This window comes from Plecotus auritus, assembly GCF_963455305.1.
Source record: "Plecotus auritus genome assembly, chromosome: 5".
NCBI classification, from domain to species: domain Eukaryota; kingdom Metazoa; phylum Chordata; class Mammalia; order Chiroptera; family Vespertilionidae; genus Plecotus; species Plecotus auritus.
Genome location: NC_137776.1, coordinates 180,713,244 through 180,739,473, shown reverse-complemented (window position 1 = coordinate 180,739,473; position 26,230 = coordinate 180,713,244). Strand labels below are relative to the sequence as shown.

Sequence of the window (26,230 nt, the reverse complement as noted above, 5' to 3'; positions counted from 1 at the left end):
GGAGAGCGGGAGAAAAGGGGACCAGTGAAAAGGGGGAATGGGGGAGAGGGGGTAAGAATGAGTCACAAACTGTGGGGGGTTAGGGCTCCCCTAACACAGACCAGAGACGAGGGCCCTTCCCAGGCTCGCCACAGCACCTCCCTGGATCACTGAACCCATCAGGTCTTATGTTAGAACTCTTCTGGAATCTTCCCTTGAACTCCCAGCACAGTGGTCGGAGATCTCCCTGTGACTTTAGCGAGTCCCCAGTTCACAGATGCAATCAGCATTGGAGACCAGCCTTCCTCCCCATGGGTAGTTAGGAGAACTGGGGCCTAAGAGATGAAGTGATTGGCTCGGGGGCATGAAAATCAACCCAGTCACTGCTGGGAAGGGCACTCAAGACCTCAGGTCCACTGCTCTTGCCACTGGCCCAGAGTCTCCCTGAAGCACAAGTGCTTTGGTAGCAGCTGCCCCATAATCCTTTGGGGCAAAACCTTCCCGAGTGTGATAGGCTTGGCCAGGCACCTGCCCTTGAACTGCCAGGCACCTGCCCCCACTTCCCTCCCCACCCCTGCTGGGGCTAGCAGGTACCTTGATCTGCATACACAGGCGACTGTTCTCTGCCTCTTTGCACCGAAGCTGTGCCTGCAAATGCCCACGCATGGACTCCATGGACTTGGAGAGTTCGGATGCTGTCTTTGCTTGAGCCTTTGGACAGATGGAGAAAGACAGAGCCAGATTGGAACGCAGGTCTCCAATTCTAGAGCACACTGTATCCACTGAGCTCTACTGGCCAGGAAGAGGGAGCAGCGGTGGGGATGGTACCTTCTCACATTGTATTTCCTGGAGGAGCTCTTCCACCTCCTTGTCCTTGTCTTGCAGCAATAACAGCAGCCGCTGGAGAGAACACACAGTCATGAGCTCCCTGGAAAGGGCAAGGAGGCCCAGCCCAGAGGGGAGAGACACTCCATTGTGTGCCTGGCCACCAGGGCCCAAGGTCCCAAATATATTGGCCCATGTCATAGAGACCCTGGTGGGAAGCACCTAACATCTGTATCTAATATTCAGGACAATACACATGTATTTATTTTGTAATTTAAAATAAAGTAACATTAATTGTGGAAAACACACAAAAATGCTAAAGAACCCCCATACTCCCCAACCCAGAGAACACTGTTAACAGATATTAAAGAAGTTATATGAGCCCTAGCCCAGTGGTTGGCAAACTGTGGCTCGTGAGCCGCGGTTTGCCGCTCTGTTTACTAATGAGTTTGCTGACCACTGCCCTAGCCGGTTTGGTTCAGTGGATAGAGCATCGGCCTGCGGACTAAAGCAGCAGTCGCCAATCGGCGGTCTGTGGACCACTGGTGGCCCGTGAGGTCCACAAGGTTGGCGACTGCTGGACTAAAGGGTCCCAGGTTCGATTCTGGCCAAGGGCATATACCCAGGTTGGGGGCTCGATCCCCCCAGTAGGGGGCATGCAGGAGGCAGCCAACCAATGATTCTCACCATTGATGTTTCTATCTATCTTTCTCCCTTCCTCTCTGAAATCAATAAAAAAAAAGAAGAAGAAGAAGTAGTTACATGCTCCTGGGTTTCAGCACCAAAAAAGAAAACAAAACAAAAACAATAACAAAAAAGAAGTTACATGCTTTGCCCTGGCTGGTGGAGCTCAGTGGTAGAGCATTACCCCACATACTGAAAGGTCCGAGGTTCGATTCCTGGTCAAGGGCACATACCTGGGTTGCAGGTTTGATCCCTGGCTCCCAGTTGGGGTGTATGCGGGAGGTAACCAATCAATGTGTCTCTCTTACCTCAATGTTTCTCTCCCCACCCCCACCTTTCTCCCTTCCACTCTCTCTAAAAACCAGTGGAAAAAATATCCTCAGATGAGGATTCACAACAACAAAAAAGCCATATGCTTCTTCTGTTCAGTAAATGACACTCCCACATTTGTCATAAGGTGATTAAATCTTGCCCAGCTTTTGAAACAGCAGCTTAATGTTCCAAGTTACTAATGTATCACAATTTGACCAGGCTTGTCAAGCTGGGAATGCAGGTTGAGGCCTCAGCATCACTGCTGAACCATAGAAATGTTCCGTGAGGCACTGAGGGCCGAGGGCCGTACCCTGGGAAGCACGCTGGGCGCTAATACATCAAAGGCTCCAAAAGGTCCTAGAGCTCAGAAACCTGCTGCACTTTTGGTTCCGGCCACTTGGCAGTTTCTCAAATAAATGTGAGTCACTCCCCACTTTTGTAAATAAAAGTTATTCCAATTTTAAGAGAATGATTTCACTCTCACTAGTAAAATTCACCCCTTTAACATCTTGAGGAACTTAGGGTTCCATGGAGTAAATTCTGGAACATGCTGCCTTGGGAGGCATTCCTAGAATTGGAATTGTTGAGTCAAAAAGTCTATACCTGCCCAGCCGAGTGGCTCAGTGGTTGAGCGTCTACCTATGAACCACGAGGTCACGGTTGAATTCCCGGTCAGGGCACATGCCCAGTTTGCGGGCTCCATCCCCGGGAGTGGGCATGCAGGAGGCAGCTGATCAATGTTTTTATGTCAGCCATGTTTCTGTTTCTCCCTTTCCCCTCTCCCTTCCTCTCGCTCTAAAAATCAATGAAGACGTGTTTTTAAAAAAAGTCTGTACCTTTTGATGGCTCCCCCCCCCCTCCACCAGTGAAACAAAGGAAGGAAGGGCTTAGGGTAGAAGGAGCAGAAGCCTGGGCAGTGGTCTGCTTTGGCTCCCAAGGAATGTTATAGGAAAGAAGGGCGCCAAGTGGGGGTGCTATTAGCTCACGGAAAGTCTAGGAGAGAAGCAGCAAAATGAGAGACTACGGGGCGCTGCTTTGGCCCTCTAGGGAAGAAGTGGCCCACACTGGGCAGCGTGCAACCACTGGGAGTAGAAGTCACAGTGAAAGAAGGGAGCTGTGGGGGGGCTGCTGTTAGCTCAGTGAAAGGTCAGAGAACAGGGGTCTTGGAGTCAGGGTCAGGTGGGAAGCGCAGGATGAGCTGCTGCTGATCCCTTGGTTGCAAGTTTGGTGGGGACCCTTAGAGTTTGGGAGAGAAAAGTAAGATGCACACCTGAGAGGGAAGAAAGGCGTGGGTGTGATCCAGACAGAGCCCATCCCTTTTGATGGCTTTTAATCCATAACACAAATACGAAAATGCAGGTGCCAGACGGTCATGATTTGTAATTCCATCCTCACCACCAGCTCTCAGGTTGGTGTCCAGCTTGGTGGCTCAAACTCTCAACTGATCAACTAGATAAGCCCAGTGGAGCAGGTAGGACAGGGGACATCAGCCCATTATACAGATCATGAAACTAAGACCCAGAGGAAGGTCAGAGCGGGGCTGCAGCTTTCCTGCCTCCATTCAGCACCGGCAGCTTTGTCGAGGCGACCACTAGAGCAGGCAGGGGCGCTTGACGTACCGCTTTCTCGGAGTCTGCCTCTGCCAGCCGTTTCAGAAGTGTTCCTTGTTGCTCCATCAGCCTTCCGGAATCCTTCCAGGGCAGGCAAAGGGAAAGCCAAGTCATTAAGCAATAAACCCACGTGGCTACATTCTATTGATTCTTTCTCTTTTCCAAAATTACACTTCTAGTTATTAAGGTAATAAATTACATTCTCATTATGAAATATTAGTGAGCAGATAAAGCTTGTCCCCCTCACCTCGGTTCTACTGTTATTAGTTTGATGAGTGTCTCGCCCATCCTTCCTCTATGCATTTATTTAAGGACACGTAGAGAAACATTATCTTTTGGGGAGTAGAAAGAGATTCATGTGTAATTTTATCAAAATGTTATACTGTTTTTTGTGCTACAACTTGATTTTTTAAAATAGTTTTATTAAGATATAAATTCAGATACCATACAAGTCACCCAATTTAAAATGTACAATTCAATGGTTTTTGGTACATTTCATCATTAATTTTTTTAAAATATATTTTATTGATTTTTTACAGAGAGGAAGGGAGAGGGAGAGAGTGTCAGAAATATCGATGAGAGAGAAACATCAACCAGCCGCCTCCTGCACACCTCCCACTGGAGACGTGCCCGCAACCAAGGTACATGCCCTTGACCGGAATCGAACCCGGGACCCTTCAGTCCGCAGGCCGACGCTCTATCCACTGAGCCAAACCAGTTAGGGCTCATTAATTTTTTTAATGCAGTAAAATACTTAAAACATAAACTGTGCCATATTAACTATGAAGTCTAAAATTCTGTGGCATACAGAACATTCTGAGGCAACCCTCACTACCATCCAGTTCCGGAACATGCGCATCACCCCAGAAGGAGAGCCTGGACCTGTTACACAGTCAGCCTCCATGTCCCCTGCCCCGGCCACCTCTCACCTGCTTTCTGTCTCTAACGTGCCACTGCATTATTTTTAAACTCTCCCCATAACCTCCGGGTGATAAGGCTGGTCCCAGGTTTTGCCACTAAAATAGACACCACTGGGCATGTCCCAAGAGGAGGCTTTCTGCAGGGCATTTTAGCTGCCACAAATCGGAGAGGTAAAAAGCACCCACCGAGAACACTGAGCTAGAAATAAAAGTTATTACACTTTCAAGAAAATAATTGCGTGCCCTGACTGATTTGGCTCAGTGGACAGAGCATTGGCCTGCGGACTGAAGGGTCCCAGGTTCGATTCTGGTCAAGGGCATGTGCCTTGGTTGTGGGCACATCCCCAGTGGGAGGTGTGCAGGAGGCAGCTGATCGATGTTTCTCTCTCATCGATGTTTCTAACTCTCTATCCCTCTCTCTTCCTCTCTAAAAAATCAATAAAATATTTTTTTAAAAAAAGAAAATAATTTCGCTATAACTAGTACTATTCATAGAAATAGAGTCTAGAAACTCTCAAGCCCACGAGGATAGTGTACACTGAGTGCTCAAATAACACTACCTGTGACAGCAAAGATCTGAAAGTAGGTCTCCATCAACAGAATGGACACACGAAGTGTGGTATTGTCATAAGATAGGACATAGCAGTGAAAATTAATTACCTTAAGCCACGAGGATAAAAACGGATGAATCTCATAAAAATAGAGTGAAAAGGAGAAACCAAGATGGCGGCATAGGTAAGCACCTAAACTGCTGCCTCACACAACAATTTCAAAACTACAACTAAAAGACAGAACGGACACCATCCAGAACCACAGGAAACCTGGCTGAGTGAAAATTCTACAACTAGAAGGAAAGAGAAAAGCTCACAGAGAATTGGAGGTACGGCAAAGGGTCTTTGTGCGCGCAGAGGGAAGGGCGGCTGAGAGCCTGGCTGACTTTCTCTGGCGGAAGGGGGAAGGAAGCCCCCGACCGCACTGAACCCCAGTTCTGACTGCACTGAACCCCAGTCCCGGGCGAAACCCCGTGGATCCAGGCTCATACAGGGGGAGTCTGGACTGTCAGGTAGAGAGAAAGGCACCCGGAGACTCGGAGACCAGGGGAAGACCCGGGGGAGCCCCAGCAGGCAGGGTTCCGGAGGCGCGCGCGCCAGTGTGCACAAAGGCTGCGGAGGTTGCCACAGGCTTTCCCTAGCAGAAGGGAGTCCGAAGCTCCTGACTGCACTGAACCCCAGTTCTGACTGCACTAAACCCCAGTTCCAGGCGAGCCCCTGGGGACCCGTGCTCTTACGGGGGTGGAGGGGGGGTGGGAATCTGGACTCTCGGGTGGAGACTCGGGAGCCGGGGAAGGCAGAGGTCTGCAGGCGCGCGCATGCCAGTGCGCACAAAGGCTGCGGAGGTTGCCACAGGCTTTCCCTAGTGGGAGTCAGAAGCTCCTGACTGCACTGAGCCCCAGTTCCAGACAAGCCCCTGGGGACCCACGCTCTTGTGGGGGGAATCTGGACTCTCGGGTGGAGACTCGGGAGCCGGGGAAGGCAAAGGTCTGCAGGCGCGCACGCGCGCAAGGGCAAGGCTGATTGGAAGCCAAGACTGTCTGCTCCGCCCTAAGACTCCACCCCATCCAAGCTTAGCACAGAGACTATTGCAATTTGGCAAGTCTAATCCTATAAGGCTGTCTCCAACACCGAACTTCTCCCAGCGTAGACACAGCTGATCCTTACAGCCAACTGCCTGGAGGTCAATTCCTCCCAGTGATACCAACAACAATCAAGACTTAACTACAACAAGGCTGTACACACAGTCCACAAAGGGGTGCACCAAGAGTGTCCACCTCAGGTTAACTGGGGAGGCCGACCCACTGGGCCATATAGGAAACCTAGCACACAAATCTACCCTACCAACTCAGGGAAGCAGTGAAAATGCGGTGTCAAAGAAACAGATCACAAACGAAAGAAATGGAGGAAAACAAACGACTGGATATAGAATTCAAAACCACGGTTATAAGGCTTTTCAAGAATATCCTAGAAAAGGCCGATAAATATAACGAGACCCTTGAAGATATGAAAAAGGACCAACTAGAAATTAAACATACACTGACTGAAATAAAAAATATTATACAGAGACCCAACAACAGACTAAAGGAACACAAGAATCAAGTCAAAGAATTGAAATACAAAGAAGCAAAAAACACTCAACCGAAAAAGCAAAAAGAAAAAAAAATCCAAAAAGTTGAAGATAGTGTAAGAAGACTCTGGGACAACTTCAAGTGTACCAACATCAGAATTATGGGGGTGCCAGAAGAAGAGAGAGAGCAAGATACTGAAAACCTATTTGAAGAAATAATGACCGAAAACTTCCCCCACCTGGTGAAAGAAATAGACTTACAAGTCCAGGAAGTGCACAGAACCCCAAACAAAAGGAATCCAAAGAGGACCACACCAATACACATCATAATTAAAATGCCAAGAGCAAAAGACAAAGAGAGAATATTAAAAGCAGCAAGAGAAAAACAGTTAGTTACCTACAAGAGAGTACCCATACGATTGTCAGCTGATTTCTCAACAGAAACTATGCAGGCCAGATGGGAGTGGCAAGAAATTCTCAAAGTGATGAATAGCAAGAACCTACAACCAAGATTACTCTACCCAGCAAAGCTATCATTCAGAATTGAAGGGCAGATAAAGAGCTTCACAGATAAGAAAAAGCTAAAGGAGTTCATCACCACCAAACCAGTATTATATGAAATGCTGAAAGGTATTCTTAAAGAAGAGGAAGAAGAAGAAAAAGGTAAAGATAAAAATTATGAACAACAAATACATATCTATCAACAAGTGAACCTAAAAATCAAGTGAATTAAAAACCTGAGGAACAGAATAAACTGGTGAATATAATAGAATCAGGGGCACAGAAAGGGAGTGGACTGACAATTCTCAGGGGGAAAGGGGTATGGGGGGGTTCAGGAAGAGACTGGACAAAAATCATACACCCATGGATGAGGACAGTGCGGGAGAGGTAAGGGCAGAAGGTGGGGTGGGAACCGGGTGGAGGGGAGCTATGGGGGGAAAAAGGAGAAACAATTGTAATAATCTGAATAAAGATTTATTTTAAAAAAATAAAAATAACCCTAACCGGTTTGGCTCAGTGGATAGAGCGTCGGCCTGCAGACTCAAGGGTCCCAGGTTCGATTCCGGTCAGGGGCATGTACCTTGGTTGCGAGCACATACCCGGTGGGGAGTGTGCAGGAGGCAGCTGATCGATGTTTCTCTCTCATCGATGTTTCTAACTCTCTATCCCTCTCCCTTCCTCTCTGTAAAAAAATCAATAAAATATATTTTTAAAAAAAATAAAAAAATAAAAAAATAAAAATAAAAATAAAATAAAATAGAGTGAAAAAAGCAAGCTCAATAGAATATGTGTGGAATAATACCATTTATGTAAAGTTTGAAAACATGCTCAACAATACTAGATGTTGCTTAAAGATGCATTCGTAAATGAAAAAACTATCAGGTTTGAGATAAAGGTCCCCTGAAGAAAGGGAGATGAGGGGTTATTGCCAAAGGAGACACAAGAGGGATTTAATGATGTGGACCAGGTTTTGTTTGAAATGCTGACCACCACATATTATTACTCATTTTAAACATTAATTTTAAAAAGTAAAAACAAGAGAAGTTGACAATATCGGGACAAAAAGACACTCAACTAAGGAAAGTGTCATCATTTCAACAGCCAGGGGTTTTGAGATCTTTGGGAAGCCTTTGGTTTGAACCAAACAGGAAGACGGGTGTTTATAGCTGTCCGTCTTTTCAGAATCATTTGCTAACATAAAACATATTTCACTGACCATCTCTTAAGAATTGAAGTGATCCCACACAATTGTGTCTGCCAGCCGTTCGTCTTTCTTCTCCTTCCCCAAAGCTCAGGGCTAGTCCTCTCCCCGTTTTGCTGCACCAGCTCTCGAACAGGCTGACCTCCTCCCCGACTCCCCACTGCCCTTCTCCTGACTCCCAAGGTCCTTCCTGTGCAGCCCAGTCCAGCTTCCACGTCTACCAGGGGCGGACACTCAATGTGAATGATTTTGTCAAATCTTTCTACAGCCCTCTCGGGTCAGTCACCAACAGTATTATTTGTTCACAGAAGATGAGACTGAGGCTCAGAGAGGATGGGCATGGGGTGCTGGAGGGATGGATCGGAGTCAGGCGCCCGCGGTGGGGCTGGGGCCCGGAGCTCACCTCTTTGCAGTGCTGATCCTTCAGTAGGTCTCGGAGGGTGCGGTTGGTCTCCTCAAATGTGCTCAGCTTCTGCAGGAGAAGTTCCTTCTGCCTCGTCAGGGTGTTGATGTCCGTGCAGGTCATTTGTTTTTCCTGGAAGACAGCAAGAAGTCTTACATGGTACAGGGAGAGAAGGGAGGAGCTGGCAGAGGCAGGCCACACCAGGACTTGCCAGGAAGCCCAGGAAAGAGCTGGGCTGTGTTCAGGGCCAGGGTGGTGAGGAGAGTTTCCTGGAGGTCTTGGACCTGGAAGGATGGGCAGGATCGGAGCCCGCTGACAGCGACAGTGGGGAAACTCAGTGTGGGTGAGTGCAGTCAAGGCAAGCTTCCCAGAGGCAGCACGGGACACCACCTGGTGGCTGATACTGTACTTGCAGGAATCAGATGGTGGAGTGATCCCAAGAGACCCATGATGAGGTCTCCTCAGAGGCCCTGGCCACCAGAGGTCATCCTTGAGGGTCCGGCCCTGGACCTGAGAGTGGGGGATGGGAGCTGAGGAGTTCAATGTGCCCTTCCCCCGCCTGGAGATGTCATAAAGTCAGCCTGATGACTACGTAGAGCCCCCACCCTAGCTTGTGGCTGCCCCCTCTGGGCCCAGTCGCTAGGCTGCTCTGCCTGCCACTCACCGTCTTCAGCTTTCCGATGGTATCCTTCAGGGCCATGACTTGCTTGGCAGCGGCAGCCCCATCCATTTCCGCCTCCACCAGCTTGGACATGAGGCACTCCTTCTCCTGCTGGAGGTGTTTCTTCTGAAGCCTGGGGCCAGAAGGGAGGACTCTGAGCCTCTCAGGCCCCAGCAGCCCGGAGCTCTGAGGCTCGCCTCACAATGCCCTGTGAGCCTCATCTCCCAGTCAAGGAACGGTGGGGGAGGGGGGAAGAGGTAGCCCTCTGGTCCGAGTGGCCTAGAGAGACACCTGGGCACCAAAGCAGGGCGTCCACACCAGGTCACATGATGCCACCTACAGCCCTACTTGTCCTGCCCCTGGCCACTGCCCTGGCCTCTTAACCATCTTCAGATCAGCTTTGGAGCCCTCCCATCCACTCTCTACACTGGAGCCAAATCTGGTTACACCATTTCCTGCTTTGAAAACCCTGCCATGGCTCCCAATTGCCCTCAATGCAAACTCCTCAAAGGGGCCGCTAAGAGCCAGCCCCTGACAAACTCCACGGCACCCCTTGCCTCTGCCCACCCACCCTCCTCACTCTGGCCTGCTTTCCATTTCTCAGTCACAGAATCCTCCCATCTTGGGGCCCTCACACAAGATGTTCCCCAGCATCCACCTGCCTAACTCCTAACCACCTACAGGACTCCCCTTAAATGTCTCTTTTCCCGGAAAGGCTCCCCTCCCCCACCCCCACTCTGGGGGGGCTCCTCTTCCTAAGGAGGGCTGGACTCCAGGGCGGGGCCGCCTTACATGGTAAAGTCCTTCTCCTCCTTGATGCGCTCGATGTTGTGCCTCAGCACTGTGTTCTCATGCTCGGTCTCGGCCAGCTCGTGGGCCACCTCCTCCAGCTCCTCCTTCCGCTCCTCCAGGAACCTCTTAGCCATCTGACGCTCACCCTTCTGCATCTTGACCTGTCCATGGGCATGCAGGTGGGGCCACTGAGGGGCGGCCCCTCCTCCCTGCCACATGTGAGGCCGACCTCCGAGTGAGAGCTACATAGGTGCTTGGTGCATCGGGGTGAAATCTTAGTTCACTGTCACAAAGACTCAGGGAAGATGCTATTCTGCTCATTTCCTCATACTGAGGAAACCGAGTACAGTCAGCCTGAGTGGCTTGCTGGATGGGGAAAGAGCCAGGCTATCAGCCGTGGTTCAGCTGGAGGAGTGGTGTGACCAAAGGCCCCTGTGCTGCGGGCTACGACGGAAGGAGGGACTGTTGCCAGGCCGCCTGCCCCAGGTTCTCCAGGAGGGCCCAGGGCCCCGAGTACAGGGGGAGGATTAGAGGCACAGGCCCCATTAGCAGTGAAGGCCTGGGTTTCACGCCGGCAACGCCAACTTCCTAGTTGGAGGCCGTGGTCTTCCAGGTTATTTCCGTTCCCATTGCCACATTCCACCCAAAGACACAGTCCAGCAACTGAGGACAAACTTCATTTCCAAAACAGGGACTCTATACTACAGCTTCATCGGTAGTATTAAAATAGGCCATCCACAGAGAGCACCAGGCAAGGTCAGGGTGGCCGGGCCAAGTGGGCTAAGTGTCCCAGCCTCCCACATCCCTCACCTCAGATTTGAGACAACCAACTGCGTTCATTAGACTGTCAATCTTCTTATCATAATGGTTCATTTTACAGTGACCCGAGTCGTCATCCTCTGTAGAGAGGTCACTTAACCGCATTACTGAGACCAGCTTTTCTGAAGACGGTGGCGTAATCTCCAGGCAGTGAGGTGGATTCTGATGTAGAGGAGGGAGAACACAGGAACTCATCAGGCAAATCCACAGCCATCAGCTCCACCACACCTGGCTGTCCACCGGAGGCAGGAAGAACCAAAACTGCTAACGGGCCAGCCACGGGGGCCCCGGGGGCAGGCATATGCCATACCTACTTGATGGAATGCCACCTACCCTTGTTTACATGTCCTTGAATATTTTCTAACACAGAGATAGTATTTAAAATAAAGAACATAAAGTGGCAAAAACAGTAATTTCTAAAGTTGGCAAAAGTTTGGGGCAAGAAATGTTTTCATATACCTAGAGTGGAAGTGAAATATGTCAAAAGTTTTTAAAATGAATATGAATGCCTAATAGTAGATAGTTGTAAAGGTAACAAATCTTTCATAAAAGACATTTTAAGTGAGGGAATTTGAATATTCACCAGATGTTATATATGATATTAAGAAATAAACTTTTTAGGAGTAATAATTGTTATTTTGGTTATATAGAAAAAATGTTATTAGAAATACATACTGAATAATTAATATGGTATGATGTTCAGAAAATATTTAAATACATCAGCATAAAAAAATTTTAAATGCATATGCCCCTCAGAAGAGTTTATGCAAAGCTGTATAATGCTTTGCTATTAAGACTTCAGAAAGAATATTACAATGTGGGGGTCCAGGATTTGCATGGGTTTTTGGTAAATTGAACTTGACTCATTCTACAAATTTATTCTGATGCATTAAGTAGCTGCTGTTTCTCATTATTTATGTAGTTCTTTGATCCTCTTTTTTAAAAAAATGTATTTTTATTGACTTCAGAGAGGAAGGGAGAGGGAGAGAGAAACAGAAACATCAATGATGAGAGAGAATCATGGATCAGCTGCCTCCTGCACGCCCCCAACTGGGGATCGAGCCCGCAACCTGGGCATGTGCCTTTGACCGGAATCGAACCTGGGACTCTCGGTCCACAGGCCGATGCTCTATCCACTGAGCCAAACCGGCTAGGGCTCTTTGCTCCTCTTAAGCCACTGTTGGCTGACCCTCTGTGCCAATTTCCAGGAAAAGAGGATGGCTATCAGGAGTAAAAGGTAGTATACAATAAGAGTGTAACTGTTGCCGAAACCAGTTTGGCTCAGTGGATAGAGCGTCGGCCTGCGGACTGAAGGGTCCCGGGTTCGATTCCGGTTAAGGGCATGTACCTTGGTTGGCGGGCACATCCCCAGTGGGAGGTGTGCAGGAGGCAGCTGATCGATGTTTCTCTCTCATCGATGTTTCTAGCTTTCTATCCCTCTCCTTTCCTCTCTGTAAAATATCAATAAAATATATTAAAAAAAAAAAAAAAAGAGTGTAACTGTTATGTTAAACAAGTAGGACTCATTGGGTACAATTTAAAAAATGTATGTGCCTTTGATTCCAGCAATTCTATTTCTAGGGACTTATCAAGAAAATGAATCAGTATTTAAATTCAAGGCAAGGATACAGACAAATATGTGACAATATAGTACTGTTTAAGTACGTAAGAGTACAAACACACACATAATAGAATACTGCCTTAAAAAATTAACATGCGCCCTGGCCGGCGTGGCTCAGTTGGTTAAGCGTTGCCCCATGTACCAAAAGGTCACTGATTCGATTCCTGGTCAGGGCACATACCCAGGTTGCAGGTTTGGTCCCCAATTGCCAGAGGCAACCAATCAATGTTTTTCTCTTTCTCCCTTCCTCTCTCTCTCAAATCAATAAAAACATAAAAATTAAAAATAAAAACCCCCCAGCCGAAACCGGTTTGGCTCAGTGGATAGAGCGTCGGCCTGCGGACTGAAGGGTCCCGGGTTCGATTCCGGTCAAGGGCATGTACCTTGGTTGCGGGCACATCCCCAGTGGGGGGTGTGCAGGAGGCAGCTGATCGATGTTTCTCTCTCATCGATGTTTCTAGCTCTCTATCCCTCTCCCTTCCTCTCTGTAAAATATCAATAAAATATATTTAAAAAAATAAAAAAAATAAACCCCCCCCCAAAATAATAATAACGTGTAATGCAACATAGTTAAAGTATGTTTTTAAAAAAGGATGTTGTGCCCGGCAGGTGTGGCTCAAGGGATTAAGCGTCGTCCTATACACCAAGAGGTTGCTGGTTTGAGTCCTGCTTGGGGCAGAGGCCTGGGTTTCGGGCTCCATCCCCAGGAGGGGGTGTGCAGAGGGCAGCCGATGGATGTTTCTCTCTCACTGATGTTTCTATGTCTCTCTCTCTCCCCCTCTCCCTTCTTCTCTCTCTCTAAAATAAATATAAACATTTTTTTAAAAGGATGTTATACAATAATTAAAATATAATCCCATTGTTACAAAAATTTAAAGTGAGCCTGTTCACAAGACAAGATCAAGAAGTTTCGAGTGACACAGGTCATTTCAGGGTGATGGGATCATAGGTGTTTTTCAGTTTCTTCTGTAATTTGGATTTTCTAATTTATCAACAATGACTATGCATTGCTTTTATAAGAAAAATAATTTTTAATATTTAAAAGGAAATAGGAAAATATACAGATAGCATCATCACAATCGAAGTGAAAAAACAACTCTGCAGCCCTGACTGGATAGATCGGTTGGTTGGGGCATCGTCCCATATACCAAGGGGTTTCAGGTTCAATTTCAGGTCAGGGCACATACCTCGATGGTAGGGTCGATCCCTGGTTGGGATGCTTACAGGAGGCAACAAATCAATGCTTCTTTCACATCGATGTTTCTCCCTCTCTCCTTCCCTTTCTCTCTAAAATCAATTTAAAAAAACACACACTTGCACGGACATGGTAAAAGTACTAAAATATTAGTTTTGGGACAGTGATTACCCTTGGGGAGGAAGTGACAGGAAAGGGCCAGGGGGAGATTCTGGGGAAGCTGGTTGATCTGTGCATGGCAGTAAACTACTACCGCAATCTCGGTAATGGTTACATGGTATTCCATTGTATGGATGTAGCATAATTTAAGCAATACCCCCTGACTGACATTTAGGTTGTTTCTGATTTTTCTCTATTACAACTTAATATTTTAAAACTTAATAGGAGCCAGATTAAAGAAGAATTACAGGCAATTTCCTATTTTTCTGTATTTTCAGTTTTCCATCATAGAAATAGTTCCCTTCATTTAATAATAGAGAAAAAAGCCAGACCTTCTTTTTCCCAAAGCTAACCTTATGCATCAGAAAGGGTTTTTAAAAAACTAGAATCCCTTCATGCACACTGCAGCTTCTGGGACCATGTCCCGCTCCACCACAAACCTCCACCTTGTCCAGAACAGAAAGGCCAGGCTGGGGCCCCCCACGCCCACGAAGGGCCCCCCTGGGAAGTGGAAAAGGGCGGCCCAAGTAGCATGAAAGAAGCTACTGTTGGAGAGATGACAAGTCACCCCGCTGGGCCCATCCATTTCCGGATTCTGTGGCCCAGGACTGAAACAGACACTGAGCTTTCCCGAGGAGATCGTAGTTCCTAGCAACTCATGTCAAAAGGACGCCAGTTTCCATAGCGGCATATCTATCTTTGTTGTATCCTCTGAAAACTACCAAGTCTTTTCATTTTTTTGCAAAGCATTTTAAATGTTAAAATATGGTATGCTTATAAAGAAATTCAAGCATGCCATTAAAAATAATCCATTAAAGCCTTCCATACTCCAAGGGTAAGCACTGCTTAACACTTCTGTATACCCTCCCAGAAAATGTTATGTGCATACAAACATATCCACACAGGGACACACAGACTCCCCTTTCTGGACAAACTGGGCCGAACTCTCCATGCTATGTGGCTCTGTGATACATTATCACGTATAAATACTACCTCAATCTCAGTAATGGTTACATGGTATTCCATTGTATGGATGTATCATAATTTAAGCAATATCCTCCTGACTTTTAGGTTGCTTCTGATTTTTCTCTGTTACAAACAATGCTGTAGCAAACACAGCATTTATACACAGTCCCTGTATTCTCCTGTGACTGTTTTTTTTAAAATGTGGTTGGCATGGATAAGTGCATGCCTTATTCTTTTTATTTTTTATTGTTAATCCTCACCTGAGGAAATTTTTCCATTGATTTTTAGGGAGAGTGGAAGAGAGAGGGGAAGACAGAGAGAAACATCGATGTGAGAGAAACACATCAATTGGTTGCCTCCTGCATGAGCCCTGACCAGGACCTGGGCCAGAAGCCTCCAACCAAGGTACATGCCCTTGACCGGAATTAAACCCGGGACCCTTTAGTCCGCAGGCCGATGCTCTATCCACTGAGCCAAACTGGCCAGGGCTCTTCTGTGACGTTTTGAAGATAAATTCCTATGCCCTAGCTGGTTTGGTTCAGTGGATAGAGTGTCGGCATGTGGATTGAAGGGTCCCAGGTTCGATTCTGGTCAAGGGCACATGCCAGGGTTGCAGGCTCCATCCCCAGTGGGGGGCGTGCAGGAGGCAGCCGATCAATGATTCTCTCTCATCACTGATGTTTCTATATCTCTCTCCCTCTCCCTTCCTCTCTGAAATCAATAAAAATACATTAAATAAAAATAAATATAAATTCCTAAATGTAAAACTAGAAGCAATGTTTGAATAGATGCTGCCAAGCTATCTCCAGAACAGTCGAATCGGTTTCATGATCCTCTCAAAACTGTCAGAACACTTTTCCTTATTCCCTAGAATCGCCCACACTCCAGTTATCTCTTAGGGACAAACAGGTAAATCAGGGAGTCAAAACCATAAGTATGATTAGGAACTTTAGAATAATTACTTTTATTTATTGTTAATTATAGAAGCAGTAAGCTTTCAGAAAACTGAATCTTCCAAAATAGGTCAGGTATCATCATCGTAAAGTAGCCTCAAGTGTTTTATTTGTCCCAATAATGAGACCTCTGTCTAAAACATGACCAAAGGCCTTGTCTTATCATTTGAATTTTTTCACTGCAATTGACTAGAATGGGCATAGCTGTACGCTGCAGGTGTAACCCCGCGCCCCACAGAGCTGGCGTAAGTCTCAATAAACATACGCAGCATGAACTACTGCAGAGATGGATGGACAGGCATGTTGAGGTGTGGCTAAAAAAAGACAACAGTTCTCTTGTTATCTTGACAACTAAGTCTGAAGGCCATTATGCATCAGTTTATTCCAAAAGTGGCTTTGATGACACTGTGGAATCTGTGCACGGTCTTAACGGTGACTACCTCAAAAGAGGCGATGCTTTTCTGGGTATGTACATCCTGGTGTATATGTATGTAAATGCAGATTTAGTTATTTAGTAACATGGGAAAAGACATGTGGCTCCTCACATATAAATCAGAGAGGTCAAGAGGACAGCCCCTAGAATGAGACCCCCTTGAGTACTCACTCCAGCTTTGCTACTTTCTCTGTGAGCCCTCACCTGTCCGGGCCTTGATTTCCTCATCTGTACATGAGGAGAGCGGGACCTACCACATCTCACTGTTGTGAGGACTCAAGAAGACTCACGTACTTTCAGGGTTCAGCAAGGCTCTCAGTAAACGGGACCTACTGGATGTCTCTAACAGCTACAGCCGACCCTGAATCGTACCGAGTTTGAGGCCTGCTAGATAGACCCTGACTAGTCCGAGGAGAAAAGCCTGAACAAGAGTGAGCCTACCTCCCACTTGCATCCCACATGCCGGGCAGATGATTTTCCGGGGGGCATCCAAGGTACCTTGGTTTTCACCCGGACACTCCGCCGCACATTCACGGTGTCCCCTTTCATTCCGCGCTTATGAGATTTCTGTGGAAAAGGACAAACCAGGGTCACTTCCCCACACAGCCGGCTGTGGTGTCACTCTGATAGATGGCATCCATCTCCAACTCTGCAAGGGAGCCTCTTCTGACTACGGCTGCCGCCGCCACTCCTAGATGACAGTCCTGCCTACCTTCTAACCAGGCAACTGACCTCTGACAGCACGTGCGTTCGTCTGTCAAACCTTTGGAGTTAGGAGCGCAAGGAGGCTGAGCGGAGACGTGTCGCCCTGCTCCACAGCCTTCACCTTGCCCCACGGGCATGGTCCTACCTGGCTGCTGGTCGCTGCTGGTTTCGGGAGTTTTTTTATGTGGACGTGGACAGGGGTGTTCTCATCCACATGAACATGTAAGGGGGGAGTTGAAGAGCGGTCCTTCATAGTTCGCTTCTGGCAGGCCGAGGAAGACAACACAAAAAAGGTTGATCTGTGGATGAGTAAACTGGGCATAAAAAACAGAACTCGCAGCCTCTCGGGGCCATTGAGAGCCTCGCCACCAAGCGAGCAGGACAGCTACTAACTACCGGCATGCAGGCAGAGACCAAGGCGGCAGTGCCATTCGGCAGGCTCCTGCAGAGATTCCAGCTGAAGACCGCCAGACACCCAGGTCCGACTGAGAGAAGGGTCTGCAAGACCCGCAGGTTCTACAAGAGCCCAGGCCCCAGGTGCTCGAGCTGGATCTCCGGCCCAGCCTGCTGGAACGCAGAGCTCCCCCTTAGACTCAGCGCAGCACAGCTGGGAAGCGGACAAACCCTTCTACGCCATGATCGGTACTGGGCATGCGTGTTAGCACAGCAAACACACAAAATGATTACGGGGCACAATAAATAAATCAGGCCGCAGGCGGGTAAGAGGCGATGAAAAGAGAGAGCTGGAGGAAATGCCAAGGTGAGAAGGTTGTATAGATTCTAAAAAAGTATAAACAAGGCAAAATCCCAGCTACATACCCCTCACTCACCATCAGCTCCTACCCCCTCCCCAATCTTATTTTCTTCTTCTTCTTCTTCTTCATCATTATTATTATTATTAAAATCTGTTCCAAAGACTTTGGGAATTTGTCCAGGTGTAAGACAACCTGCTCAACCCGGCAGCCTTACCACAAGCAAAACAACCCCCAATCGATGAGCAGAAGGCCCCTAGCAAAGTGCCACGCTACAGCGGTGCCAGCAGGTAAGGCAGCTCCTGGAAAAGACGTGCAGAAGCGCTTTGGGCAGGTCTGCAGACTGGAGGGCTGCTCCGGGCGCACATCACCTACCGTCACAGTCACACTGGGTGCGCCACAAGCTGTCCTCAAGACCTTTTTCTGCGTGAGACTTGTTACTCCGTTCTTCCCACACGATGGAAACCTGCGCCCAGGTACAAGAACCAGATTACTACCAGAAAATTAGGGTTCTTCTATAGCTTAGATCTCCCAAAAGTATACACTACATATGGTGGGTAACAAGTTGGCGGCTAGGAGAGCTGGTCTGGAATCACTTGGCTCCCTTTACATGAGCACCAAACATGCATGGTGTGCCCGGCAGTGGGATGGAAACAGCGGGGCTGGCATTCACAGGCTGGCCTTTTAACCTGCCATCGCATCACATGTATTGTGACCTTTTGCTGAAAAGCCCAGCTGTCATCCTGTCAGGTGACAAGGAACAGGCAGCACATGAGCAGCAGCTGGGGTAGGTACGGTGAAAGGACCCAGGACAGTGCCTGGAGCAGAGGTGGCTCGGGGAATGGCTGGCGTAAAAAGACAGAGCAATAAGCTCGGGAACCAAGTCCCTGTGACTCAACTTCATAAAATTAACAGTCATATATCCAACAGAAGGAAAAATTACTACTTCCCCAAATACCCCACTTGATACTTTCTAAGCTCCTAAGAAGCAGGGCTGTTTTTGTTTTGGGTTGTTGTTTTTAAATACCACGTGTAATTCATCTTGCTTAGACGCGAACAGCCCTACCACCAGATTTGCAAAGGTAGCCAACATTTAATCCCCCAAATTTGGCAGTATCACATCCAAGAATTCCAAGATGGGAAGGGACCTGAAAATTCATTTGATCCATTCCACGGACAGCCTCCGACAGCCCCAAAATATGACTTTGCCCTCCCCACAAATACCTGGGAAAATAATGCAACATAAAATGCGACATAAAAAATCTTGAGCCTTTTAACATGCATTTTGCTGTACTATATTATACCTTAATAAAAAAAAAATTTATTGAGCCCTACTAATCATTTAACCAAGAAACACCAAAATCTAATAGACAGGTTTATTTCCTTCCCCACTTAGAACATTTCTATTTACTTGAAGCCAGTAGATTTGGGTCACCTCTTCCCCTGAGCGGAATTCCCATCAAACCACTTGGATTCCATGAACACCTTGCTAACTGCCACATCCACCTCCTACATCACTGTCATTTATTTACACCTGGTCTTCTTTCAAAAAGATTGAGCCTTGTGCTCCATTGAGACAACAATAGTGGCCCTATTTTGCTACCAGGAACTGGGACACCTGGGAAGAGAGGGAGGCAGGGAGGGAGTCGGGCGGAGCTGAGAATGTGTGCATGCATTTTTTTTTTTCCTCCTTCCCTTTAAAAATGATTTCCAAATATTTTGGTCCAGACTTTGAATACACCGAACAGAGAAGCTGAAAAGAGAAGCCTCCTGCAAGCCTGGCCTGGGAGCCCCTGACCACCTTTCCCTGCCCTTGGGCGGAGGCGCCCCCCACGTTGGCAGTACCTGGGGGAGCCGCCTGAGGATGAGGCAGACATGACTAGGCATCAAAGCCGCAAAGGTGGGCAATTGGGTCAGCAGGCTCTGCTCAAGGGGACTCAGAGGGGCTTGTCAATGAGAATCTCAGGGGCCGGGCATCAAACGTCCTCTCTGAGGGGAGGAGGGTGGAAGCTTTGGGGGTGGCAGTTGGATGAAAACTTGGGAGGCGCTCCTCTCTACTGTCCAAGTCGCACAGCAACTGTCCTGCCAAAGTGGGGGGAGAGAGGAGAGGCTGAGCGACCTGCAGGGCGGCGGGTGGGCGCTACTGAGTGCGGGGGGCGGAGCTCCCCTCCCCGAGGAGGAACGGGAGGCGGAACCTTGGGGGAAAGGACCACCACGCCCGGGCCCCACCCAGGAGGGAGGGTGGGGGGCCATCAGGAAGAAAACCTGAGGTGCTGGGGGGAGAGAACCGCTAGGCCCCAAGTGGGCCCGAAAGGGCCGCAACCAGCGCAGGGAGCTGGGGGTGTGTGGGGATATTCGTGGCGGGGCCAGGGCAACAGTCTCCTAGGAGAAGGGGCGTTCCCGGCTGAATAGCTACCGGAGAGGACCAATAGTATTTGAAGGAGGGAAGAACGGAGCGACGGGGGACAGGGGCGCTCAGCCGCGAGTGGGTACCGCCGACGGAGGAGGGGAAATCCTCTCGGTCGCAGCAGCGGCCGCTGGGATCTAGTATCCGAGTTAGAGCGGGTTGGACGCCTGGCTGTGCAGGGAAGCGGAGCGGGACCTCGAGCGGGTGAACCCGGGGGGACAGCGCTGCGTCCGAAGATCGGGCAATAACTGCCGTGCGAGGCCCCCGGGAGGGAAGGGCGAACCCGGCGACGCCCATAGGCAGGCAAGAGGGCGGGGGGCCAGTCTCCGTCAGCGGAGGGATGACCACCCACCAGCGGGCAGAAGGGGACCAGTTTCTGCCCATAGAGAGAAGGCGACGCCCTGCCGGAGGGCAGCAGAGGAGCGAGCCGAGCCCCGCCGGGCGCCAGGTGAGGAGGGGGCGGCCGGCCGGCCAGTTAGCGGGAGGAGAAGGCCCGCGCCGGTGGGCGGGGCGGGGGGTCAGGTTCTGACGGGAGCGGGGCCAGCGCGCCAGCGGGCTGCAGGCTGGGGGCGACGCGGGGGCGGCGGGACGCGGCGACCCCGGCCGGGACCATCCGGTCCACGGGGACCGGCCCCGGCGATGGCCGCGGGACGCCCCTGAGCGCCCTGGGGTCCCGCCTGCCGGCGGCCTCTCACCAGGAGCGACACGGCTGCGCCCAGAAACGCCTCCTTATGAAGTCGTTGAAGTCGGAGGCCAGGGTCGTGCCATGGAGACGCCGCGGCGGATGTAGTCCTGCTGCAACGGCGGCTCCTCCCCGCTTCCGCCTCCTTTTCCGACACCCGGTCGGAAGCTCGCCCATTGGCCAGTTCAAACCCCCCGGTGAGCCTCTCCGGTTTCGCCATTTAGGCCCGGACCCTGGCGTCATAGAGATGCCCCGCCCGTCTTAAGCACCGCCTACTTCCGGGCCACGCTGCCCGTCGCCATGGAGACGCGCGACGCCACCGGCGGGCCCGGCCGGCCGGCCCCAAGATTCTGGCCCTGCTGTCCCCCTCCGCCTTTTTGACCTGCCTGCGGTCCTCCTCGAGTCCCAGAACTCAGAGAGGCGACAGAACTCTAACCTGCTCCATTTGATACGTTTTAGGAAACGGCACAGAACAAGTTAGTGGCCCGAGCGGCGCCCTGCCCCTGGGAATCCAGCCCTGTCTGCTCTGCTGTCGGTACAGAGATGGGGCCGGCCTCTGCACACCACCCACTCTCCCCTTCCCACATCGCCTCTGTCTTTGTCCAGACATGAGGAAGGGTCCGAGTCCCGCTTGCTCCTCACGGAGTCCTGTACACTGAATGCCACTGAGTGTACAGACCTTCTGTGATGAGGTTTTCGCTGAGCCGCCATCTTCTCAACTATGTTTCACTGTCAGCCAATCATGAGGGGCTGTCACGTGGCTCACGGTTCCGCCCTGGATTCTGAGAGACTTCAACACCCTCAGGGCCAACCTGGCTTCCAGTTCCTTGGCGTGCTCATCTCCAAGGCCTTCCCCGCACCTCAGCCAGGCACCTTCGGGGTCACACAACTAATCTACCTGAAACTTTAAATTCCAACTCCATCCTCTCCAAACAGACCTGCTTTTCTGCCTTGCTCTCACAGTCATTTTTCAGCGTTAGGGAGCGTTCCAGTCCCTTTGACCGGTTCATTTTCTCCCTGGTGAATCAATGGTGGGTCCCCAATCCCTGTAACCCAACCATCTGGTTGGCTCTGCAAAGACCAAACCCACAAACCACTGTCCAGCGATTGTTCTATTTGTCCCCAAACCCTCCCCCTTCCCCACGGTGGCTTTTCCAAACCTTTGCCTCTTCCCCATCCCATACTCCGACTCTTCTTTTTCATAGAGAAAAATAAAGCCATCAAGTGGGACACCCTCCACCTTCTCCCTCCCTCCCCCATCTTTGTCTTCCCCACTCACTCTTAAGTCCCCCCTCTTCAGAGTAAGAGATGTCCTTCTTGCTGCCCAAGATAAACTTCCTGCTTCCAGGCCTAGGTCAAACACCTTTGTAAAATGTCTCTTGCTATCCCCAAGATAGACTTGTTTGTCAATGCTCCCACCTTCATTGAGCAATAAGTCCCTACTATGTGCTAAACCCAGTGCGAGGGACACTAGGCCGACACATCCCACCAGTCTGCAAGGGGCCCCCAGCTGACCACTATATCGGGACCAGATAATATGATTAAAGCTTCTCCCTGCCCACCTACTGAAGGATTTTGCCTATGTGGTTTTTCCCCTCCCCACCATCGGAGAAGGGTCCTTCCATGCCAATGCAGCTCTTTGGGGCTTAGAGCTGGGTAGGAAGGAGGAGGAGAAGGGCAAGACCAGGAACAAGGAGGTGTTGGGATAGGGGAGCTGAAGAGAGGGCACAGGGACACCTGTAGTGTGTAAAGGATGTGGGATGGGAAAGAAAAGAGGAATTTTGAAAGTACAGATGTCGTCTGGGTACCTGCCCCTTTTGTGGCGTTTGGGAATTGTAAGTACTTGAGTTATTCTATTACTCTGGATTGCTAGACCGTGTGTTCTGAATGCAAACCACTCCAAGCCTGGCCAGCAATGGCTCCTTTCTTTCTTTTCTTTAATATATTTTTATTGCTTTCAGAGAGAGGAAGGGTGAGGGACAGAGAGAGAGAAACATCAATGATGATGCAATTGCACGTCCCCTACTGGGGATTGAGCCCACAACCCAGGCAGGTGCCTGGCCGGGAATCGAACTGGTACCTCCTGATTCATGGGTTGATGCTCAACCGCTGAGCCATGCTGGCCGGGCAGTAATCATGACATATTGGTTGGAAAACAGGTTGCAGAATGGGGTGTTTAGGAAGCCTATGTGGGAGCTTGGGGGCAGGGGGACGTGCAAATATAAATTCACGGAGAAAAAGACTGCAAATTTTGGTGGAGGATACATACGTGTTTCCTATATATTACATTTTGGTACTTAAAAAATGTTTTTACTGTAAACCATCTATTCAAAAGAGGTTATGTCATGTGTTGTGGTTTGCTAGGGCTGCCATGACAAAGGACTGTACCACAAACTGAGTGACTAAGCAACAGAAATGTGCCGTCTCTCAGGTCTGGGAGCTAAAAGTCTGAGGTCACGGTGCCAGCAGGCCGATGCTCCCTCCGTAGGCGCTGGGGAAGGATCTGTTCCAGGCCTCTCTCCTGGCTTCCAGTAGCTTCATGGTGGCAGAACTTTCAGTTTACACCTTGTATTGTCCCTGTGTGCATGTCTGAGTGCAAATCTCCTTTTTCTTTTTTATTTAATGATTTTGTGAGAGAGAGAGAGAAACATCGATTTATTGTTCCACTTATTTATACAATCATTAGTTGATTCTTGTATGTGCCCTGACCGGACATGGCACCCATGACCTTAGTGTATCTGGACAATGCTCTCACCAACTGAGCTACCCGGCCAGGGCCAAATTTTCCCTTTTTACCAGGACAGCAGTTATACTGGATCAGGGACCCACGATATCCCAATCTGACCTCATCTACGTTCATGTACAATGTCCCTGTTTCCAGATAAGGTCACATTCTGAGGTTCTGGGAGTTAGGACTTCAACATTTTAACTGTGGGGGACAATTCAGCCCATAGCACCGTGCAGATACTCAGTTTAATGATGTATAATAAAACAGCCTGGCCTGTGTTGTTCCGTGGTTGAGCATTGACCCATGCACCAGGAGGTGGCTGGTTCGATTCCCAATCAGGGCACATGCTGGGGGTTTCTGGCTCCATTTCCAGGAGGGGGCATGCAGGAGGATGAATAAAAGAGATTGACATTTTTAAAACCAAAAGACACTATCTCAAAATGCTAACACTGGCAATTTTCTTTTTCTCATTCTGTTTATTTTTATTTATTCTTAAAATAAATAAAAAAATATTTTCTATTGCTTTCAGAGAGGAAGAGAGAGAGAGATAGAAACATCAATGATGAGAGAGAATCACTGATCAGCTGCCTCCTGCACGCCCCCCACTGGGGACCCAGTCCGCAACCTGGGCATGTGCCCTGACCTCCTGGTTCATAGGTCGGTGCTCAGCCACTGAGCCACACCAGCCGGGCCTCATTCTGTTTTTTTAAATTTCAACAATGAATGAGAAGTAAAGGGGGCGCTGCACCTCCAGCTCTGAGCCCAGCCCCTGTGCAGCTCACAGCCCCTGAGTCCCCGGGCTCCCACTCCAGCCTTTCCATTCGCCCAAGGGCCTGATTACCAGTTCTTTCCATCCAGGAGCCCCTCCTCCAGGGACCTGATGCAACTCCCGCAGCCCGGCCGGGAGAAGGGATCTGCTCCCGGGTGGTCTGGCTTTTTCTCCCGGTGACGGTGACGGTGACGAGAGATCTCAGGTCCCGGGTGCAGCTGGAAGGGAACAGTCCCGTGGGCCCCACTGAGGTTGGCTCCTCTTGGACCCTGACTCCCACTCCCTGGCCCTGCCTCTGAGGTTGGGAGGATGCTGGGCTCAGCGGAGAGTCCTGGTTCCCCAGTGATCCAAACCAGGGTTTTCTCAGCTGTGGTCCTTGCACCACCAGCAGCAGCAAACCAAGGAACTTACTAGACATGCAAATTCTTGGACTTCCCCCTACCCCCAGACCTACTGAATCAAACTGGGGGTGGGGCCCAGCAATCTGTGTTTTAATAAGTTCTCCAGTTTGAGAACCACTTCCCCTACCATCGGGAGGCATCTTAGGGGGCAAATCTTGTTGTGCCCCTTCATTTTACAGAGAGGACGGGGCCTGGCTCGAGTGGCACAGACGGTTAAGTGGCATTATGGTGGCACTGCAAGTTAGGCCGTTGGTTTCCAGAACCTCCGCTCTTTGTTCTGACTCAGGCAGACCTCCAAGTCCATCCTGATTCCCTGACTGTCTGGAACAGGGGTGGGCAAACTTTTTGACTCGAGGGCCACAATGGGTCCTTAAACTGGACCGGAGGGCCGGAACAAAAGCATGGATGGAATGTTTGTGTGAACTAATATAAATTCAAAGTAAAGGAGCGGAGGGGAGAGCAAGAGAACTGGATAGAACAGCCGGATCCAGCCCGCGGGCCGTAGTTTGCCCACGGCTGGTCTGGAAGGTCACTGTGACGCCACCAATGCAGCACTCCCTCTGTGTCAGGCACCGTGCCACTTGCTCATGACTCCTCATGCTACACAGTAATATTGGCATGAGGGCTAACCCCATTGTACAGAGCAGAAAACTGAGGCCAGAGAAAGGTCAGGACACTTGCCCAAGGTCACAGAGATAGAAAGGGCTGAGAAGGCAACACAAGCCAGCTTTCTCTGCCCCCAGGGCCCAGGTTGTGGCTAACAGACCACATCAAGGCCCGGCTGATGTGGCTCCGTGGTTGAGCTTGACCCAGGACCAAGAGGTTCCCAGTTCAATTCCTGGTCAGGCCACATGCCTGGGTTGTGGGCTTGATCCACTGTGGGGTGGGCAGAAGCCAGCAGATCAATGATTCTCTCTCATTGTTGATGTTTCTCGCTCTCGCTCTTTGAAATCAATAAAGAAAAGGACAACGTCAGGGTTTGCAGAGACTACCACCGCCCAGGGAGGGCTCCTCTCCATTCGCCTGAGAAACCAGAAGGGAGACAAGAAGCTCCCTGAACAGCCCGGCTGGCGTGGCTCCGTGGTTGAGTGTCGACCTATGAACCAGGAGGCCGCGGTTCGATCGCCAGTCAGGGCACCACTGAGAGCGTGCAGGAGGCAGCCGATGGGTGATCCTCTCTCATCGTTGATGTTCCTATCTCCTTCTCCCTCCCTTTCTGAAATCAATGAAAAATGTATGTGTATTAAAGAAAGCATGGCCCCTGAACGGGCAAAACAGTTGGCAAACAGCCGATGCGCAGAAGCCACTGCCATTTACTCCCACGAAAGCCCCTTGTCCCTTGGTTTGCACACAGCTGGGGTGGGGGGCAGAGCGGAGTAGCAACCATCCACCAGGAGGAGGTTAGCAAACACGGTCCTTGCCCACGGACCCCATCCCACTCCCTCTGCACCCCACCCCCACCCCGGGGCCGCCTCCAAGCAGCAGTGAGCCTCAGGCAGCAGGGCACATAGAAACCCAAAATATTTGCACAGCCTCTGAGTAGTTTGGGGTGTTTGGAAGTCTTGATAAAAATTTCATAACACATGCTTCGTAATACATATTCAGATTAGAAGCTATAGTATAAGTATCAG

The 26,230-nt window shown here is 49.7% G+C and overlaps 1 protein-coding gene across 13 annotated transcripts in view; it reads right to left on the bottom strand.

Annotated features, from left to right (window-relative positions):
* ODF2 (outer dense fiber of sperm tails 2) overlaps positions 1-20,892 on the bottom strand; it is a 34,815-nt gene extending 13,923 nt beyond the window's left edge. Inside the window, exons 1-11 of one of the 13 annotated variants that reach the window (XM_080670959.1) lie at positions 20,715-20,892; positions 17,988-18,078; positions 17,006-17,122; positions 16,597-16,722; positions 10,820-10,990; positions 10,010-10,218; positions 9,221-9,350; positions 8,557-8,688; positions 3,420-3,491; positions 808-879; positions 574-690 (exon numbers count right to left, since the gene is read on the bottom strand). In XM_080670959.1, the coding sequence (XP_080527085.1) occupies positions 574-690; positions 808-879; positions 3,420-3,491; positions 8,557-8,688; positions 9,221-9,350; positions 10,010-10,218; positions 10,820-10,990; positions 16,597-16,722; positions 17,006-17,122; positions 17,988-18,078; positions 20,715-20,878 (1,401 nt within the window). In that variant the 5' untranslated portion in view covers positions 20,879-20,892. Of the gene's footprint in view, positions 1-573; positions 691-807; positions 880-3,419; positions 3,492-8,556; positions 8,689-9,220; positions 9,351-10,009; positions 10,219-10,819; positions 10,991-16,596; positions 16,723-17,005; positions 17,175-17,987; positions 18,079-19,457; positions 19,690-20,714 lie in introns of those variants that run through there. The other 12 variants (XM_080670964.1, XM_080670965.1, XM_080670966.1 and 9 more) reach the window with 12 other exon arrangements.
* Between the last annotated feature and the right edge of the window lie 5,338 nt (positions 20,893-26,230).